Source organism: Podarcis vaucheri, assembly GCF_965113315.1.
Source record: "Podarcis vaucheri genome assembly, chromosome: 5".
NCBI classification, from domain to species: domain Eukaryota; kingdom Metazoa; phylum Chordata; class Lepidosauria; order Squamata; family Lacertidae; genus Podarcis; species Podarcis vaucheri.
Genome location: NC_138763.1, coordinates 74,108,598 through 74,129,147, shown reverse-complemented (window position 1 = coordinate 74,129,147; position 20,550 = coordinate 74,108,598). Strand labels below are relative to the sequence as shown.

The window sequence follows — 20,550 nt, the reverse complement described above, 5'->3', positions numbered from 1 at the left end:
GGTGCAATTGCATTCCTAGTCAAGTCAGAGATGAAACTTGTTGAAAATAAGTTTCATGACTTCATTTACAGGGAAGTCCTATGCAGGTATGCTCAGAAGGGAGTTCAATAGGACTTAGTCAGATTTGTACTGGTTGCAGTGAATGGCCATTACAGGTAAACAGTACTGTACTGCAAGTTTAGATAAGATATTTGTAATGCAAATGTATAATCAAGTTTATTTTATTATATATACTACAAAACAGGTAAAAATTTAAGAACTTGGTACAAATATCAGGTACAAACATTTATACATATTATATATAGAAATGAATTCCAGTCTTTAAATGGAATTATAATGTACAGGAGTTAATTCCAATGCAATAATATGTAAACCCGTTTCCAAACTTGTACATTAAAAAGAGTCAGGCCTAAGTTAGCTGTCATTTCAAGTAACTTTTATGAAACATTTATAAAATATAGAAAAGTGAAACTACACTGCATTAAATTAATTAGCAGCAAGATATATAAATTCAGAATCCATCTGTAGTTCTGTCTCCCAAAAAGTTGAGTTACAATGTTACAAACAAGCAGTTTCAAAAGGTGTTTCTTAGTAAAATCTACTTAATAGTTACTTATAATATCAACAGTTCAAGTTATGAGAAAAAATTAATATGAAAAATGAAAGCAATCTGATTAGTAATCTCACATTCCAGGGTTTTGTTGCTGTACAGAGGAAAGAATAAAGAAAACAGAGAACATGGATTGTTGTGAAGCAAGATGGCCACATAGTTTTAAGCTCTGCTTGTTAACAAGGCCTTTTACGCTTAAATAATGTTTTTTTAAGAACAGTCTCTTAAGAAACTCTTTCTAGAATTTGGCATTCACAAGTCATGTTTTAACAACAAGGATCCAGTTGTAAGACTAGATGCACACAATATTTTAATGGCTCTAAATCTGTCAACTGATGAGAGCTATGAGAGAAAGGCACTACTCCTCTCAATTTGTAATAGCTGCCTCTAAGATTTCATACCTTATCACATTCAGAGGGCTGAATCCAGCCACTTTGAAGTTGCAGTGATATAAACATAATAAATAATATTATGAACTTCCCTCTGACACACACACACACACACACACACACACACACACACACACACTTACTTCAAAGTTCAAGACTGCACACACATCTGAGTTGTCCAGCAGAGCTGAATAAAAGCAGCAAATTTAAAACTTGAAAATATGAGACATGTTCATGACATATGTTCGGGCATTTTTTTGCTAGAACATAAAAAATGGTATCTGTAGACAGGGAACAGAAGCATGCACACAAGCCCCAACCCCACATCCTAGTGCACAATACCCTACCCACTCAGTCAATCCCAAGCCTTCACTGTACAGAGCAAAAAAGAGAGAGGCTGCAGTGGCTTATACTTGCTTTTCATTAAAAGCAAGTAGAACACCTTGAGTGATTAAAATGTCTTTATTAAGATCTGTGATTGTGCAGAAAGTTCTACTCTTGTTCAAGAAAATCCAAGATCTTTGTTGAACTCCCCTGCTGAGCACAGGAAAGGGACTAAATCAACATGGCAACATGCACCAGGATACTGGGTGGGGTTGGGTTTGCAGATCGATTCAAACAAATGCCTGAACATGCCTGGAGATGTGTGTACAAAGTTTAATTTTTAAAATGGCTAACATTTTAAGAACTATGTCAAGACATTAACAGTAGAAAATACAGTGAAATTAAATCTATTTGACAATATTGAACTCCCAAGCTTATAATGCAATCGATTCTTTCAGCAGCACATGAATGAGGATTTTCACCTTGATGCCCCCTTGTCACAGAAGGTTACAACGATACACACTTTCACATGCCCCTAATGGAAGGCTGAAAATGTAAGTAACGTTAAGGAAAATATATTTGGTAACGTGTGAAAGAAAAAAGTACAATCAATTTTAATGCTGCCCTTGAATAAATCTTTTATCTGTATAACCCAGAGATCTTCAGAGGAGGTCTTGCTGAAGGTGCCACAAATTGCAAAATGCCATTTGATGGCAACACGAAAGTGGGCCTTCTCTGTAGTGATGTCTCTGGACGATTGTCCTCCCTTCTGCCATTCAAGAGGCATCAATTGTTGTGTGCTTCCAACACTAAAAAATCATCTATTTCCATGGCCTTTCCCTGACAAGTGGCACTAATACTGCTGCTCTATACTATTGGTGATATCTGTAATATTATTTTAACTGAAATGCTTTAAATGTATTTTTTATTTCTATCTTTGTAAGCCATTTTGAGATTTATTTGCAATGGTAAAATCAAATAAATAAACTAATAAAGAGATGCACTACCAAAAAAAGGATATCATTGCTTCAGTATCCAAATGACAAAGCAACTTCTTCAGAGGAGGATAGTGACACAGGGATGGCACACAACCCAGCATGATTAATTTGTGTTTTGCTCTTGTAATAGCAACGTTGAGACGTCTCCAGTCCTTCAGAAGTTCTCCAAGCTATCAGAAGAAAAGAGCAGTTGACCTAGCCTTAAGATTTTGCAGTTGACTGAGCTTGCCAGGTTTTATATTTCAAATATAAAACTAAGCAGAACAGAACACCATCAGAAGAAGGTAGCAATCTGCTTTCTTCATTGCACAATCCACCAACAAAAAGAAAAGCAGTGTATTTCTGATCTTTGGGGTATCCATCCAAACATTTTTCATGCACTGAGAAGGGAGCTGGGTCTCGCCTTGCGGCCATGCCTCTCGCCAACCATGCATTCCATCAGTGTGTGAAGAACTATGTGCACAGAGTACCTCCCTGCAACAGGAGGACCTTGGGCCATCAGAATTCCTCCCCTCACCTGGAGGCACTGTATGCACATAGGGTTGCTTCACTTCCTGGCTGAAAGTGTGGCTGGCAAGCATGTGCTAAATACAGTGGTGCCCCGCAAGACGGAAAACTCGCTAGACGAAAGAGTTTTCCGTTTTGGAGGTGCTTCGCAAAACAGATTTCCTATGGGCTTGCTTCGCAAGACGACAATGTCTTGCGGGTTCCTGCTGTGTTTCCCCCCCCCTTTTTCTAAGCCGCTTATCAGCTGATCCGATCAGCAGATAAGCCGCTATAAGCCACTAATAGCGCTAATCCGTCAATGGGCTTGCTTCGCAAGACGAAAAAACCGCTAGACGAAGAGAATCACAGAACGGATTCTTTTCGTCTTGCGAGGCACCACTGTACAAGCCTCCATTCTCCCCATCAGCAAAGGATATCATCCATAACAGGGGTTGTGCACACTCACAAGGGGATGTGGTCTAGATTTCTTTTGAAAAGCGAAAGGACAAAACTCCAAATTTCATAATGGACCCTTGAAACTGTGCAATTATTTAGCTAAAACATTTGCCCTTCTTACCATTTTGGAATAAATTTGTACAGTCAGATTTTTCTTACCACTTATTTCTGTGTTTTCCAAGCACAACTAAATAAGTAGGCATTTTCAGATGGACAAATCTTAACTTTCCAGATTATGATCTGCTAAGCGATTCTAAAATACAGCCTACTCACATTTCCATCGGCGTTATTCCTTACAAAGGACACTATGATGATACTTTTGTCTCTTCCTTGGTACTTGTCCACAGTATTTACTTCTACATTCTTGATAAATGAACTTGTCATCAAGTCTGTGATTATCTTTAACTGATGTCTGTATGGAGATATGACCCCAATATCTGAGGGCTTGCAACCAGCCTAAAAAATAAATCCCAGACATTCAATGATTAAATCTAGCAAAAGAGTTGTTTTGGGGTATATGCTATCAAGAAACATTCGTGGAAAATGGAGTATAATAAACACAAAATAATTAGGCATTAACTTGAAGTCAAACAAATAAGAAACAAAAATGCAATATTAAATATAAAGTTACAAAAGTGAATCGAAACTGGTTCCTTTAAACTATGGTTTAAAGTTATGTGGAAACCAGGTCAACAAGTGCCCATATAAATAGTGTGGGCTTGTTGTTGTTTTTTAAATGCAGACTGTAATTGCTTATAATGCGCTCCAACAGCTAGGCACTATATAGTGAAGAGGAAAGAAATACTGGAGAACCATTATTTTAGCTTTTTAAATGATGTGTCCCTAGTGGATGCCATAGAAGCAGTTTACTCAAATAAGCTTATCTCTGAACAGTGACTCAGTATACATACAGAATCAGGAGTTTAATGGCCAAAGCATGTCAGTTTTCAGAGCTGACCACACCATTTCAAAAATCCTTCAGATACCTTGATAAACATGGATGTCAGGAAGAGAACCAGTCTGGCTTCCGTCATGTTACTTACACCACCTTTTTCTGTAAGTTCTGGCGCTGGAACCTGTACCAAAGAAAAATCCTACACATTTTAATCTGTAACAAAGCAAGTTCAATTTTGCTTGCTAGCTTTTAAAAAAAGATGTACTGGATTTACTTATATTAAAAAATCTCCATGTAGGTGATTTGGTTATGCTAAAGGGGACAAAGCCCACACAATTAAGAGGAAGGAGCCATACTGGAAGTTAGTATACTAATTCATCAAATTTACTCATCATGTCACACAACCAAAAGAAGACTTAGAATCATAGAATCATAGAGTTGGAAGAGACCACAAGGGCCATCGAGTCCAACCCCCTACTTGAAGCAACTTACAAAAAAAAATACACAAACATACAATGTATAGAACAAATATTCATTAAAACAATACTGATATACTACAAGGGTTTAGAAACAAAAACAGCCAACAGAAGAACTAATACTAGAAAACAGTCATTAAAGCCAGAACTTCCAGGCGTTGTCCAAATACAGGCAGAATAAATATGTCTTTGCCTGGCCCTGGAAAGATTACAAAGACGAACCTCCCTGGGCAAAGCATTCCATAAGGAGGGGACTACCACAGAGACAGGACATTTTTAAAGCATTTCACCTTCAATTTCCTAATGAATAGGGTGAACATAGAAATAACTGTTTATTAGGGCAAACAAGTAAAATTTACCTTTTCTGTGTTAAGGAAACAAACAGGGTTGTTTGGATCAAGTGTTTCCTTTAGCCAAGTTTCTGAAGAAAACTTCTGGTCCAATTTCAAGTCTTTTAAATTTGGCAAGTCAACTATGGCTTTGGACACCTTCTCAGAGCCGCATTCCAGTTTGCCATTATATACCAGGTTGTTGCTCAGTGACATAATTTTACTAAAAGGTTTCAGAAAACAAAGCAATGTCAAATTTGAACACTTATAATACATGGCGACTAAACAATAGCTACTTAAACTACCGACCTGTTCATTCGGTACTGTACGGTCAGCTGAACAATGGCATTCTTGTTTCGTTCCAGTCTTTTGAATAAACTTTCACCCATGCCAAGATCTCTATTAAAAAAAAAAAGTCAGTCCGTGGCTAACACAAAGCTTTGTTGATCATAAAAAGGTAAAGGGACCCCTGACCATTAGGTCCAGTCGTGGCTGACTCTGGGGTTGTGGCGCTCATCTCGCTTTACTGGCTGAGGGAGCCGGCGTACAGCTTCCGGGTCATGTAAGCCGTTTCTGGCGAACCAGAGCAGTGCACGGAAACGCCATTTACCTTCCCGCTGGAGTGGTACCTATTTATCTACTTGTACTTTGACATGCTTTCAAACTGCTAGGTTGGCAGGAGCAGGGACCGAGCAACGGGCGCTCACCCCGTTGCGGGGATTCGAACCGCCGACCTTCTGATCGGCAAGTCCTAGGCTCTGTGGTTTAACCCACAGCGCCACCCGCGTCCCTGTGTTGATCATACTACATGACTTACTTTGTCAGCAGGATGTCCTCTTACCTTGCTTCTGCATTTTGCACAAGTGGAGGTAGCTGCTGATGGTCCCCCACTAGCACAAACCGAAGTGAATAAAATAGTGGACCCAGGCAGATCGGCTGGCTTATTTGAGAAGCCTCATCCACTATGCAGAAGTCAAATTGTTTACGAGTGAAAATTGGATGCTTTATTCCCATGCAGGTTGTGGCAACTACAGGCTAGAAAGAGAGTAAAAACTACTATTATTATTATTATTATTATTATTATTATTATTATTATTATTATTATTACTATTATTACCTGCCCCTCACCCTAAGTTCTCATGGCGAGTTACAACAAAAGATTCCTGCATTTTAGAGGGGTGAACTAGATGATCCTTGTGGTCCCTTCCAAACCATGATTCTAAATGTTAAAAGCAGTTTAAAACAATATGCAGTCACAAAGTAAGGTAGACCCTAAAAAATACACTTCAAGTGTCTAAAGACAGGGTGATGAGGGATGTCTTCCGCATTTGCCAAAAGCTGTATAATGAAAATGCCAGACACACCTCTATGGGAAGTTCTACCACTTAGGGGCTGCCAGAGAATGTCCACATCCACACCCACAACTTCTTTTCAATATGTCATTGTAAACCTTGTATTTTCTAACTCTAACTTTTGTATGAAAAAAATGTACAAATGTTTTCAGTTTAGAACAGTTATGTCTAAACAATGCAACACTGCTGACTCTATAGATCATTAAATGCACTCTATACATGCGCTGTTAAAAAGCAGTTCTTGCTTTTATGGTTGTTTAACCTGAGCGTTTGGGGTGGTTCATCATGGTATAGACCTTTGAGGAGTAAAATTAGGGGTGGGGGTGCAAGTTGATCACAAGCAACTCAGAAAGGTCAAGTCTTGCTGAGCACCCGTGCACCACGGCCACGTCCTTATTGCGATTTAAATAGTAAGTAAAAATAGCGGTTTGCAAATGCGGAGATAATGTGTCTGTAAATTATTTATGATGAAATCTGATGGCTGAGATTTGCTTTTCAGATGGAAGAATGTCTCTCACAGGGAAGGCCAACATCTTCACTGGGAAACACTATTCCATAAAGAACAATCCAAGGCTGAAAGTGTATTTTGCCTTTGTACAACACAACCAGCCCTCTCTAGTGGTATGGGTCTCCCAGTTACTAAGCCTGTATTATGAATATTTGCATATTAAATACAAAATTCAAAAGATGCAACACAGCATGAATACATTTACCTTTTTCAATGTAAGTAAAATTGGTATGGACAAACATTTTATTTGTACCTTGATTCAAATCTGGGGAGGCTTCATAACCAAAGCATAAGCGCCGTGAAAATAAAGCACTAAATGCACTGCAGACAGGCAGACACCTCCAGCTAGATGTTCATTTTCCAGGGAGTCCTTTTTGAAATACATCTCAGAGATTCTAAAACCCTGAAAGTCATTTTCCTTACTTGACTACGATACAGTTCTTCCAAGTCAGCTACAGTCTTAATGCATTTGGATCTGCAGATCTCTTCCTCTGTGAACTTCTGAATGGCCGGATGAACCTTCTGAACTCTACCCAGTCGCAGAAAGCCTACTTTGAACTTTGCAAGCTTCAGAAGGATATTGTCAACTGCAGTGTGAGTAAAGCTAGTTAAGAGAACACTGAAGCCACAAGCATAAAGAATTCGGACCTAAATGTGGGAAAGGAGACAAAGGAGGGGTGCATTAATTTGCATTTTCGTACAAGTCATTCCCCCAATTCTAAAACCCAGCTGTCAATGTAGAAGAAAATTCCATGTATGGAGTGTGCGTGTTTTTCAGATCACCATCACCTTCATTTAAGAAAGGCATTAGGGAAGCTGTGATGCGATGGAGGCTGGTCTTGAGACTATGGACATGAGTGCACAATCACTACTGCCCATGCATTCAACACTCACAGGAAGGGGATTTATGTGTATCAATGTTTATGCAGAGATATTCCGTATGAAGCGGGATCCTGGCCCAATCAGGATTTCTCCAATAATGTGTGGTAGAGCTCTATGTCCAAATGTAAACATGCACAAAGCCCCTTCCTATGCATGTCAAACACAGCTGGCGAGAGGTATATACGAGTGCTGGGTACACCAAAGCCCATCTAGCTGCCCTGACACACTTCTTAAGACACACAGGGGGTGTCATTTGACACACCCTCCCGTATTAATAAACTAGTAGTTAAGTACTTTATTTACACCAGTGGAAATCCTGAGTGCAGATTTGTGGTTTTGAAACATTCTCTCTTCAGAGAGCACATTTTCCTAACATGCCATATATAATATCTACATTAAGCATATAACTGCTTGAGCAGAGTTTGTTTTTTAATGAAACTTCTTACACATCACATTTTGGGTGTTTCAATCATTACAGTCCTACGGACTGCATGTACAATATTCATTAACACCGTTTTTTCAAGCGTTCCCTCTTTCCGGAATCTTACCAGAGCACATATTGTGGTGGTTTTTCCTGTCCCAGGCATCCCGACAATGAGTGTGTAATCCTTTGAAAGCAGCACTTGTTTCATTGCTTGTTTCTGGGGTTTATTAAGACCTTTGATTTATGGGGGGGAAATAAGTGAATACAGTAAATTCTCTGCCTTCATTTTAAACATAATTACCCAGGAGACTATTGAGGTACCTATTTTACCATATCAAAACATTAGCTATATTTGCATGTATAGGGGCAGAATACACAGTTCAATCCTATGCACCTTTACCCAGCTAGTTCCACTAAGTTCAGTAAGGGTTGCTCCAGGTAAATGCGCAGAGGATTACAACCTGATTAAGAAGTGTAAGGTAGATCATCTCATTCATGCTTTGCTTGGAATTCCCATAACTTCCTGCTACATCAATTAATACTCTGGAGAACAAGCCTGCTACAAATTTGGTATTGGTTTCAAAATTCATTGACCACACATTTTAAACCTGGGCTTCTAAGCAGCAACTCAGTTTCAGCTAAAAATTGCCTGCAGGCAACCAGGCAGAGAAACTTATGGAAACAAAATAACTTCATTTCTTCTTTAAGGCAATCCATATGCCACAAATGACTAGCAAAAAGTCTCAACAGCAAAGATTATCTTTTGTTGACTAGCTTGCAAAGTTCTGAACGTGAACATTACTGCAGCAGAGCACATCTTGAAAAGTCAACAGAAAACTTCCATTAAGTTTGGGATAAGGCATGCCACCACGAAGAGCTGTTAAGCATGCATTGGTTCTTTGTTTGCTTTCAGGCAAAATTCAGAATGCTTCTTCAGCTTAGAAAGCTTCAGTCTCTCAATGAATTCAACAATCCTCCTCTAACCACATGAGAAGTTGCCTTCCCTGTCATACAGAACTCTTTAGGAAGAGAAATCACACACACCTGCATGACATTCACTGAGAGGAGAAACAAGCTTGGGTTTGGGTTCATATTCCAGCTCAGCCACAGACTCTCTAAATAACAGAGCATTTTTAATGAATTGTGTAAAGAGTTTTTAACTTTTGATTGGTTTACGTATTTTAAATATAACTAGCCCTGGGACAAAAGGGAGGGATATGAATTATACAGATAAAAGTACCAATCTTATTGAGAGTCGTCACCTGTTTTTACATGCCCAGGCTTTGGGATTTGCCAGGCTACAAGACTGCAGGAACAGTATTTCATTCTTACTCCAGCAAAGTAAGTCTTTATAGAGCTTCAGCAAATGAGCATTATTTTATCTTTCAATGAGCTGATTCATTGAAAATGCATGGCATCCAGTGCCTTAAATTTTCTGTCACAAGGTTTTCCGCTGAATCTCTAGGCAGGAAATCCAATTTTCTAATATAACCAGACCTTAATAGGATTTTTTTAAATAAAAAAATGCATCTACTGTACCTCTTAGAATGTTCGCAACAGTTTCCTTTGCTTCTGGAGGAAGGACAGAGCTCAGATGTTGGATGAACTGTGGTTTCTGAAAGTCTATTATTAAATTACGAAGCCTTTCACTAAAAGGAAGGATTGAGAGGGAAAGGAATAAACAAAAATTGAAAGCACATTTCTAGAAATGTTAGGCATGGAAGGAAGATAAATTTGAACAGACCTTGCAGGAGAATTTCCCATCAATTTAGAAAGGTTTCCCAATGGAGCATCTGTGCCAAAAGCTCCTTCTTCATGGTCTAACCTAAATATAGTGTCTTTCGGGATACGTGACAAGTTCCTGGAAGGCAGGAAAAAAGTTATCACTCAGATTCTAAGACCCTGAGTATTAGAAAATATACTGAGAAGTCTTTCCCAAACTGGTGCCCTCCCATCACCCCTGACCATGCTGTCTAGAGCTAATGGCAGCTGTAATTCAAAACATGTTGAGGGCACCAGGTTGGATAGGGAGGCAATGGACATTTCCCAGTTGCAAGTACCTGCAGCAGGGAGACAAAGCCCACTCTAACTGCATGCATTTGTATAATACATGTTTGACACAAGATCAATATGTTATTACATGTTATTACATGAACTCTTCTGACAAGTAAAGCACTATGTTACCTATCCAATAAGCAAGAGATGTTGGAGCCGTTGACCTGTTGCACATAACCAATCGCCAAGCCAAGCAAAGTGCTGTCTGCTTCACCACTCACAACAACCCTGTCTCCTATCATCAGAGTTGTTGCAGGCGCAGAACCCTTTTTACGCTGGAAACAGTGTAAATACAGTCCATCGGACACCTTCTGCACGCACTCCACCCTGATCATGTTTCCAATGCAGTCTCCGTGTTTCTCCCTACAAAAATTAAAAACAAATGAAGTTTGGGAAAGCTCACGGTACACAATTGCTAGCCCGTATAACTCTTTGCTTTAAGGAAACTGAAAGAAGTTTCATCTACATTTTTAGCTGCCATTACTCTGAAAAACTCGATGTCAACAGTTTCGGTAGCTAAAGCGAAGTTTGAAAGTGGCCCTACAAAATCACCAATACCTTTCTGCAGCAGGTATCATCCATATGTTTCTGCAGCCCTTCTTTCCATCTTTATATTGTGACTCCAAGGTTAGCATCAGATACCAGAGATGGAAATACTCCAGGTGCGAGGGCTTCAGATGCTGGGTCTCATTTTCAACAGCAGCAAGCACATCCGGAGAAATAAAGTGATTTTGCTGCTGTTCCACAGCCCTAAAACAGAACACAACATGCATCCTCCTCTAATTTCAATTATGACGGCTGTGATAATTCTGCTAAGAAACTTCATAGATGGCTACAATTTGAATTATGTCTGTGCTATCTTCATATAAATTCTTAGGGAGACTTACACTAGTGCACCTGCATCCTTCTACCCCCTGAAAACCTACTTCTATTGCTTTCCCTGGATTTTATCAATAGATTCTCTCTGGTTTTAGGGTAGCTACCATTTCAGCATGCACTATCGTAGTAGAACCATTATCATATTTAGGGTCATGCCTACATTTCTGCTTGGTATAGTTCACAGCTGGAAAACTAAATCAAACGCAACATGGCGTGATCCAAAATATTACATTTGACATTACACAGAATCTCGAACACAGAAAAGAATCAATTATTTCACACCTGGATCTAATGTAGCCTTGTCCAAAACTGTGATGTAGAAAACGGAGCCTTAATGAAACCACAGCATCAGCCATTTTAAACGGAGATCAGCTTGCAAAGAGGCTTTTAAAAAGGAATTTACCTGCTATAAAGTGCACAGTTCTGTTTCTGAGAGCAATAGCTGCACGCCTTACTGTCATTAATCAGAGGAGGCAAAGATGCAAGCTGTGTCCGCTCCTTCCCAGTGTCAGATTTGCATACGGTGTGAAGCAAATAGAAGGCCAACTCATTTCTTAGTTTGATCAGTTCTGCAGAGGGAGAAACAAAAATGATGTCCAGGTCCCCCCCCCCAAGTTTCAAATATTTAGGGAAAAGGCACAAGGAAAACTACTTTGGCTCTGCGCTCACTGGCCACTCGGAGTGCCCAGGAAACACAGAGACAAGATGACACATCTCTGCCTCTCCCTCCAATCTGAAGCTGGATGGCACGGTGCTAGTGAGGCGACAGAGACTTGCTTTGCACAAATCCTAAGTTTCCTCTCAACTTTGGGGCTGGGGGTGAGTAGGGATCATTCCCCTCCACAGCAGTTCCAAGACTATGAGGAAGCTTAGAACTCATTATTTCATTTATTTGTTTTCTATATTTACATCCAAAGGAGACCATGCTACCCTGAGGCTGTCTTGGGCATTTACTGAAATTTGAGGCCTTTACTCAACTGGTGCACCAGTTTTGTCTTTCCTTGGGAAAGGACGAACTTGCCATAGTTTTCCATGCCCATGTAGTTCCCAGCTTGAATTGCTGAGATGGGCTCTACATGGACTCCCTGTTGAAAAGGTTTTGGAAACTTCAGTTGGTTAATAGAAAACCTCACTAGACTGATAATGGGACCTTGCCATACTGAACAAATACAAGATCTTCACTGGCTACCAGTTTGTTCCCAAGCACAAATCAAAGTGCTGAAATTGACTAATTAAGTCCTAGATAACCTAGAACCATGGCAGCTGAAGGCTTTCTTTCTCCTGTGAAAACTTCCTATTTGCCGATGTTGTCACTGGATGCTCTGCTCTGAGTCCCTTTGCTTTTTCAGTAGCAGGGCCCACATTTTGGAACGATCTCCCCAGAAAAATTCATCTGGCACTTGCAATTTTTCTGTGCCAATTTAAATCTGTTTTTTACATGAGCTTTTTGTAAGAGACAGCAAATTTGTGTTTGTGGTGAGGGGGAGAATCTTAAACTATTGAATTCTGCTTTATCTGTTTTTTCCTTATTGAATTGCATTTTTTTATTAAAAAAAATTCTAGCCCCCTTGAAGACTGCATTGTTGAAAAAATGAGATAGAAATATTGTAAACACAACACTGTCCAAGGATTTTTCCAAGCAAAAAATTACCTCTCCTATCCATACGATTTCCAGGTACAGGAAACATATTCCCAGTTTTAAGGTAAAGGAGGAATCCAGCTTCAGGATCAGCTCGTCTTCCTTGGCACAACAAGGAGTACAAAACCACCTGGGGGAAGAATCCAAAACTATTAAAATGGAATGTTAAATGTAGGTATCAACCAAGTTGCACCACTTTGCAGTTTCTTGCTGCAGTAATCACACACAATATGTCCCCCACCAGTGAGCATACAAATTATGTATCGCTAGCAAATAAGCACGCAAGGGCTGCATCAAGACCAGTAATATGGGCGTCAGAGCTGAGGAAACTATAGTCCCACTAACAATTCCTGGGGATGGCATACTGCATCATGCGAGGGACTTAATCAGTCAAGCCAATTATCGCAATGAATATATTCACAGAAGCCGCCCTAATTATTTAGTGCAGCACAACAGCCAGGCCTACAGCCAGATTATCAACCAGACTTACGATTTTGCTATTCTTCCTACTCTGCTGGCTTCTCATTTTCTGCTTTTAGCAACAGACAGAAAGAAATGCGGATCTTTGGACACCACCCAAAAATAAATAAATCCCTGCATCCAAGAAAGATAGAGCCTCTAGAAGACCTCATCAACTGAACTTAAGGAAGATCAAACAGTAGGTGCTACTAACCAGAACACAAACTTTGAAAGGCAAAACCAGAGCCTTGAAATGGACCCAGAAAGAAATGCAGATGCTTCAAAATAAATAGTTTGTTTCTGCCTATCAGTATCTTCAACAGAGGCCCCACATAAAATACACTACAGTAACCCAATCTCCCAATCTGGATTGTCAAAGACATGAATGACAGCAGTTTCATTTCCTTTTTCATCAGCAGACACAGGAAACCAAACAAAAAAATCTGATAAACAACAACCTAGGGCACAGACCCTGTCTAGGAATCCAAGTACCACCTTCCTCCAGCTACATAGTTTCCCCTTAATGTACAATTTTAGTCAGTCTACTGAGCTCCTACTAGCACCAACTCTGTACTATTTATACTGGGCTTAAGTTGATTCACAATCATTCAGTCCATTTCAGACACTAACTGAGGGAAATCACGACCGGAACACCTGGCTCTGATGATTAAAAAAAAGAGTTCAGTATCATCAGCACATGGGTGACAACTTCAGCCAAAGGTTTCATGTTGATGTTAAGGATCATGGGAGACCCAACTGAACTCCAATGAACCCTGCAGAGCACATCCTATAGGAAGGAGCAACTGCCTCACAGCATCAGCTTCTGGAACCTTCTGAACCCACCACAAATGATGCTTAAAAACAATTAAGAACATATTAAAACATTTTAAAAACTTAATATTTAGTCAGCGCCTTTCATGTACCCTTTAAAATTAATTACTATAATTCCTATTTGTACCTGACTTCTGTGTTCTATAGAGTTAGATTCCTTGCCACTTTTAAGCTCCAGAGGCATTATCTTGGACTGAGTTGTAGATCTGCGATGAATTGTTACGCCAGCTGTAACATCAATTTTACCCTTTAAGCCAAACCTGGGGCACCAAATGTTCTCCTCAACATCCAGGATTTCTGTAACTTTGACAGTGCACCAGGAGTCATCTTTTTCATCCCCTGGCCTATCAGAAAAAAACATTAAGTGTATTAACCGGGAAGGTTTACTTCCGAAAACGAAGAGATAGCTTTCCTTAAATATGTACTTGAAGGGACAAAATCCATATTCCTTTAACAGGTTAGAATATATTACATTCTCAAGCAACTGCTTCCAAACAAATCAAAAGGCAGTGCTTCCTCTTACTATTATTTTGTTCTTACAGATGAGAAAAATGATTTCATTCTCAAGTAATAGAACAAGTGGGCTGAAATGCTTAGCCGCATTTGAGTTGTCAACAAACAAGGGATTCAAGCAACCAAAGAATGTGCAGCAAAAAATATGAATAATGAAGCCTTGAAAATACAAAGTCTGGTGAATTTGAGTTGAAATGCAATAGTAGCTAATTTGCAATAGCTATAGCAAACAAGCCCAAGGAGAGAAACTTGAAATACTAAACATAGTCGTAAGAAAGTTTGTGTTTTTAATTATACTTTAACTAACAGAAGCCAAAAGACAGTGTGGTGTAGTGGTTAAGAGTCTCGTAATCTGGGCAACCAGGTTCGCGTCTCCGCTCCTCCACATGCAGCTGCTGGGTGACCTTGGGCTAGTCGCACTTCTCTGAAGTCTCTCAGCCCCACTCACCTCACAGAGTGTTTGTTGTGGGGGAGGAAGGGAAAGGAGAATGTTAGCCGCTTTGAGACTCCTTAGGGTAGTCAAATCCAAACTCTTCTTCTTCTTCAAAACAGCGTTACCACAGTACATTGCACACTTCAGCCCCCCTTTTTTCCTAAGCAGTGCCCCTGGGCAGGATTCATAGGGGGAGAAATTATCAAAAATCTCTCCACCTTCTGCTGGTGGGGGTCTCCACTGGAAATATCCCATGAACAAGTCTGGATCTAACCCACAAATCCCCCTCTCAACATGTTGTTTATAAGTGCCCTAGATTCTGTGCCAGGAAAGGAGGTTAACAACCCAGCTCAATTGTTAAGGAAGTTGTACATATATATATATTTTTAATTTCTGGTCCTTTGCAGTCCAGAGATTCTGCAATTCTGACACAGCTAACTAAGTTCACCTACAGCACTGGCAGAACAACTTTACAACAGTGTGTTAGGGTGAATGTTCCGTACCATTTTATCTGCATGTTATGCTGGCAAACATGGTTTTCTTTGTATATGAACTCTTCTGCCCATTTAATGAAAGAGTGAAAGTACTCTTCTATCTCTTGCATTATATCATTCTCTTTCAGATTTAACTGGTACCTGCGGAAGCAAAAGGAGGAAAGCATATTAAAAGCTGCATGGCAGATAGCAGAAGAGAAAAAGGGAGGAAACGGAAAAGATCTCTACATTACAGATATATATTTTTTATTTGTGGTCCCTCAGAGAAAAATATCCACATGTTTAGGCATTTGTAACCTTCCGAAGTTTTATTTATGTAACTACAGGGAACTATCCTTCCAAAATGTAGCACATACAACTATAAAAATGACAAGTGAATTACTTTGCTTCAAAAAGGTTACCCTATTTACATACTCTGAAACAATTATGGCAGTGCATTTTTGTCCACACAAGCAATCACATGGACAAAAAGGTAAGAATATCAGCAATTCCCACTATCCCTGTGCAAACTGACCTTTGCTAAGCATTAAAGCTAAGAAAAAGAACAAGTTCTTAAGAGAAAGGTATATCACTTGCTTCATCTCTTACAGCTAATACTTACAGCTCTTTTAGATACTTTGGTCCATGAATTACTGAGAAGGCAATTTCTTGCAATTTCTCTTGTGTAAAATTTGTTCCTGCTTTTTGGAAAATTTCATGAAGGATTGTACCTATTAGCATAGGACGCAAACCAGGCTCACATCCCTGGGGGAAAAATGAAACCACCCCAAAATATTAGCAGAGATGTACGTGCACTACACATTAATTAATCTGTACAATACTGCAATTTTAGTGGCATTGTCCCATCCTAAGGGCGCAATCCTCTGCACTCTTACTATACCATAAGTCCCACTAAGTACAGTAGGACTACTTTTTGAGTAAACACTGTAAGCAAGGTATGTTAAGTTTAAAAAACAAATATCAAAAAAAGAAGAAAGGACCAACAGGACAATTTCATAATTAAACTAACTATCAAGTTAGGAGGTTAATAAGGAGCCATGTTTCCCTCTTGAATATAAGCTATCAATGTAAGTCCACCAATCATTATTTATTTTTCTTTTATTACATTTATACCCCACCTTTCTCGCATCATGAAAATAAAGGCCCACTTTTATTCCATCATGGTACCAATATGTAGTTCCCACACAGTCACTCAGCCAAACACTGAGCAGAGCCAGGCCTGTTTAGCTTCAACAAGGTGGTGGCCTTATGTGTCTTCAGATCATACTCTGGGAATTTGAGGTTTATTTTCCACCCAATCACTTAAGTTTGGGATGATATGCAAAGTTGATCATATAAAACATGCATTTTAACACATATTTGTTCATTGCTAGACAAACCCACATTAAAATTATTGTTTCTCCAACTCCAGAAAATACTGACTCTGTTCATCTATTTGCTATTTTTGTCTTCATCAATTACCCCAAAGGCACTCTGGAGACTACTGGATTATCACTATAGTAAATAGGGAACATAGTATAGTGAACCAGAGCATTCTGAAGCTCTTTACTGGTATAATTTTATTTATAACTTCTTATGTATGAAGTACTTATACTAGGCGCTTTATTTAAAACAACAGTTGACAATGCCCTTAATACAGATGTTATCAATGCCCATGAAACAAATCATTTTAATATACAATGTTTTCCCCAACTTACTTTGAACTTTTCATTCAGTATAGCTTTCCTCATACACCGAATGCTATTCGATACAGTAGTGCCAGAGACTAATACATCTGGATACAGAATCAAATATCCTCCATCTGCATCTATTATCCAAACACCCGCGTTGCACTCTCCTTCTAGATGAATGATATCTCCAGGCTGCACTGGAACAGAAATCCTGAAAAATATGTGACATATTACAATGTTGATACGCACACATTTTTAAATTACCTGTGAATTTTGCACTGACCTATAGACCAAGGAAAGGAAAGTGATCATGTATTCAAGAAAATCTATAATGATTTTTCAGGGACTTATTGTAACCCACACTCTCGCGATTACAAAGGCCTTCTACAGAAAGGCAGTGAAAATGGGCACAGACAGGTAGAGAAGCAGAGAAGATAATCTCTGAACAATTCAGTAGTGGTCCTTTTAGGGATCAATTCTATGGTGACTGGGGTTGGGGAAGGAAATTCCATAGGGAAGCAACTACCATGATGGAAGCATTGCTAGTTAGTCAGTCACACGAGCTGAAGCAACCAGTTCTGGTGGCTTTTTGTCTATTTTTTCCCTTTGGTACTTCGTTTTAAAATGTCTCTCTTATTCACTCCAACAGGAGGGAGCTATGTACCCTTAAGGGCAGGGGCATGTCAGGGGGAAAGAGGGTGTAGGATGCTGTGTGTGTACAACTCCCCAATATACACTTGTCTTTCCCCCACCATCCGTTCCTACAAAGCTTTCTGTGGGTATAGAAGGAGCCCTCCTGGGAAGTGAATGGCATCCCACCAGTGGGCCTCCCTCTTTGAAAGTGGAACAGCACTGCTTATACTGCTTCCAACAACCCCTTGGCTGGTCTTAGAATTGTTCCGACAGAACTACTGGCAATTAATTAAATGCAATTAACAAAACAACATTAGATAGCTCTTTGGATAAAAGATTTCAGTCTATGTGTACTTAAATGACCACTGCTAATGCTAGGATAATTTTTTACAGTGATGTACTGGAGTAAAACAGGCACATAATGTGTTGTTCTATACTTCCTTTAAGGTCAAAGGGCAGGCAGCTCTGCCTTTAGATCAGAGATCCCTTATCTTCGAAATTAAAACTGGGTATAACAAGTATCAATGCCTGATATCATATTAAGTCAGGGGGGAATGGTCTGCCCCAAATGGCCTCACAGGCCAAATTCAAAGGGTTAGTAGGCCCAATTATTATTCCTGTTAGAATTAATTTATTAATTGCCTTCAAAACTACTGTCTCAAGGTGATTTACACATACAGTAAAATGATTAACAACAGTAAAAAACACAAAAGCAACAAATACATTTAAAATGAAACTAAAACTTAACAAACAGACATTTTTGATAAAAGACCCATTTATCTAGCTGGGAAAGCCTGAAAGAACAAAAATGTCTTCAATTGTTTCCCGAAAATGAAGATAGTGGGAGCCTGTTGTACCTCAATAGGAATGGTACTCCACAGAACAGGAGAAGCCACACTAAAAATTCTGCTCCAAGTTACTGTGGAACTTGCAGGAGACTGGACTGGAGGTCCCCACTACTATAAAAAAATGTTGACACCTTAAGGCTTAATGTACTAAAAAAGCATGGAGGGGGACAGTCAAAGGCTTCCTTCCCTTTACTGACATTAATAGGAGAAACTAAGAAGTAGAAATATTTTGATCCCTTGTCCCATAGAACTAATTTTTCAACTTTTTAACCACAATTAGAAACTGTACAATAACAACCATAAAAACATTTTGCCCATTATCCAGTATCAATAGTCACACAGAAGTTACCAGTCATGTCTTAGGATGCAAAGTTCTGTATCCAAATCATCAAGCTGAGAAGCTGTAATTGTCAGGTGTTTCTCCAGAGCACCATTTTCCTGGACATGTAACACACAGTATCTGTTGTTCAGGCCCTTGCTGAGTACTGTATCCGAAAAGCCAACAATTTTCTTTGGGAATCTAAAATTACAGTTGCATGATAATACATACAGGTACAAGGCAGTAGTCAGGCACACACTCGTAATAACAGAATGGCTTAGATACCACCGAGGGCTAAGATCTGTGAATCTCACTTAAGACATGGAAGCAGAAGCACCAAGCAGAAAGAAACAGCAGCACTACATTTGTCCACTTCTAGACAAGAGACAATTGTTCTCCAAGTACTTAGCCATTTAATATTTCTATTATTTGGACAAATTGCTTTCAAATGCTAACACCTTTGAAAGTAATTTGGCCAAACAAGACAATGCAACATAAAGAGGGGAAACCATTCCAAAACCCATGTTTGCCTTTGTACACACAGAGGGAAGAGAGGGCACTTGCAGGAGAGAACTTGGGGGCTAAGAGGGGACCTTAGCCCCTACTTCCAGCTTTTCCTCTGTAAGGATCCCTCCTCCAGCTGCTTTTTCACTAGGTCCTGAAACTGAAAATATACCAGGATGGGAGGAAAACAACTTCAGAGGATCCTTTGCAGAATTGGCAGACAAAGGATGTCTTAATCACCCCTTGTTATTAGAGATTATACACACACATATATATACAGTACACATACATACGTGTGTGCGCGCGCGCGCATATGTACACTCTCTCTCTCTCTCTCTTTTTCCTCAAAAGCCATTGTTGCATAAGTGCCACACCATGATCATTGGATTACAACCCCCATCATTTCTGACCATCGACCATGCTAGCTGGGACGGATCAGAGTTGAGCCACGTGTGGGACTCTAATCACAGGCTCCCCAATCGCCACCCAACCTCCAGATGCCTAAAGGGCAGGAGAAGTGGGGAGGGGGCCCCACAACCAGGAGAGAGCGGGATCCTTGGGGAGAAGCGTCCCGCCAGCGCTTCGAAAGGCGCGCGCTTTTGCAGCTCAGTCCCCGCCAAGAAGCACCTCGGCGGCGGAGGCGGGTCCTCGAAGAAACTCCTCTCCATCAGCTCTTCCAGAGTCACTTCAGCCGCCTCTTCCTTCTTCTCATGCCTCCTCGCCGCCATCTCCAAGGCGCCAAAAGCATAAGCGGGAAGGGGGAAAGAAAAAAGGGGGAAAAACAGAAGCCGGGACGGGAGCTAATAAGCCCCCTCCCCCGCCCAGCCCGCGAGGGCGCAGGCGTAACAAGCGCGCTCCCCTATGAGGCGCCCGGGGGTGGAGTTTGGGGCTTTTCCTGTTTGCGCGCGAGCGGCGGGTCTCTCTTCCTTTCCGCTTTCCGTGCTGCAAGAACGGTTTAAACTCGTTTCTTCCTCGTGCTTATTGAGAGCGTCTTGGAATACGAGCGGGGTGGGTGGGAAGGAATTGCTTTCTTCAAAACAAAGAGCAATGGTCGTTTGCTTGCTCCCCATTTCGTCTGCAGTGAAATCCTGCCACGCTTTTCTTTCGTGCTGGCTCATACACAGCCCTTCATCTTCCTTGGAAG

The 20,550-nt window shown here is 40.2% G+C and overlaps 1 protein-coding gene and 1 long non-coding RNA gene across 2 annotated transcripts; one reads left to right on the top strand and one right to left on the bottom strand.

Annotated features, from left to right (window-relative positions):
• Window positions 1-190: 190 nt before the first annotated feature.
• DNA2 (DNA replication helicase/nuclease 2) lies at window positions 191-20,319 on the bottom strand. Its single transcript, XM_082224789.1, has 21 exons — window positions 20,034-20,319; window positions 18,933-19,103; window positions 17,130-17,313; window positions 16,034-16,176; window positions 15,442-15,573; window positions 14,120-14,336; window positions 12,715-12,832; window positions 11,467-11,632; window positions 10,743-10,934; window positions 10,314-10,547; window positions 9,874-9,990; window positions 9,669-9,778; window positions 8,254-8,363; window positions 7,247-7,471; window positions 5,805-5,998; window positions 5,273-5,362; window positions 4,994-5,186; window positions 4,250-4,339; window positions 3,537-3,719; window positions 2,345-2,491; window positions 191-1,877 (listed from the first exon to the last, which is right to left on the bottom strand). The coding sequence occupies exons 1-21, from the start codon at window positions 20,132-20,134 to the stop codon at window positions 1,821-1,823; spliced, it is 3,174 nt and encodes a 1,057-aa protein (XP_082080915.1). The 5' UTR covers window positions 20,135-20,319; the 3' UTR covers window positions 191-1,820.
• LOC309533460 lies at window positions 9,259-15,810 on the top strand. The gene is made up of 2 exons (XR_014220251.1): window positions 9,259-9,470; window positions 15,561-15,810. It is a non-coding gene; the product is annotated as an uncharacterized lncRNA (long non-coding RNA).
• Window positions 20,320-20,550: the final 231 nt, after the last annotated feature.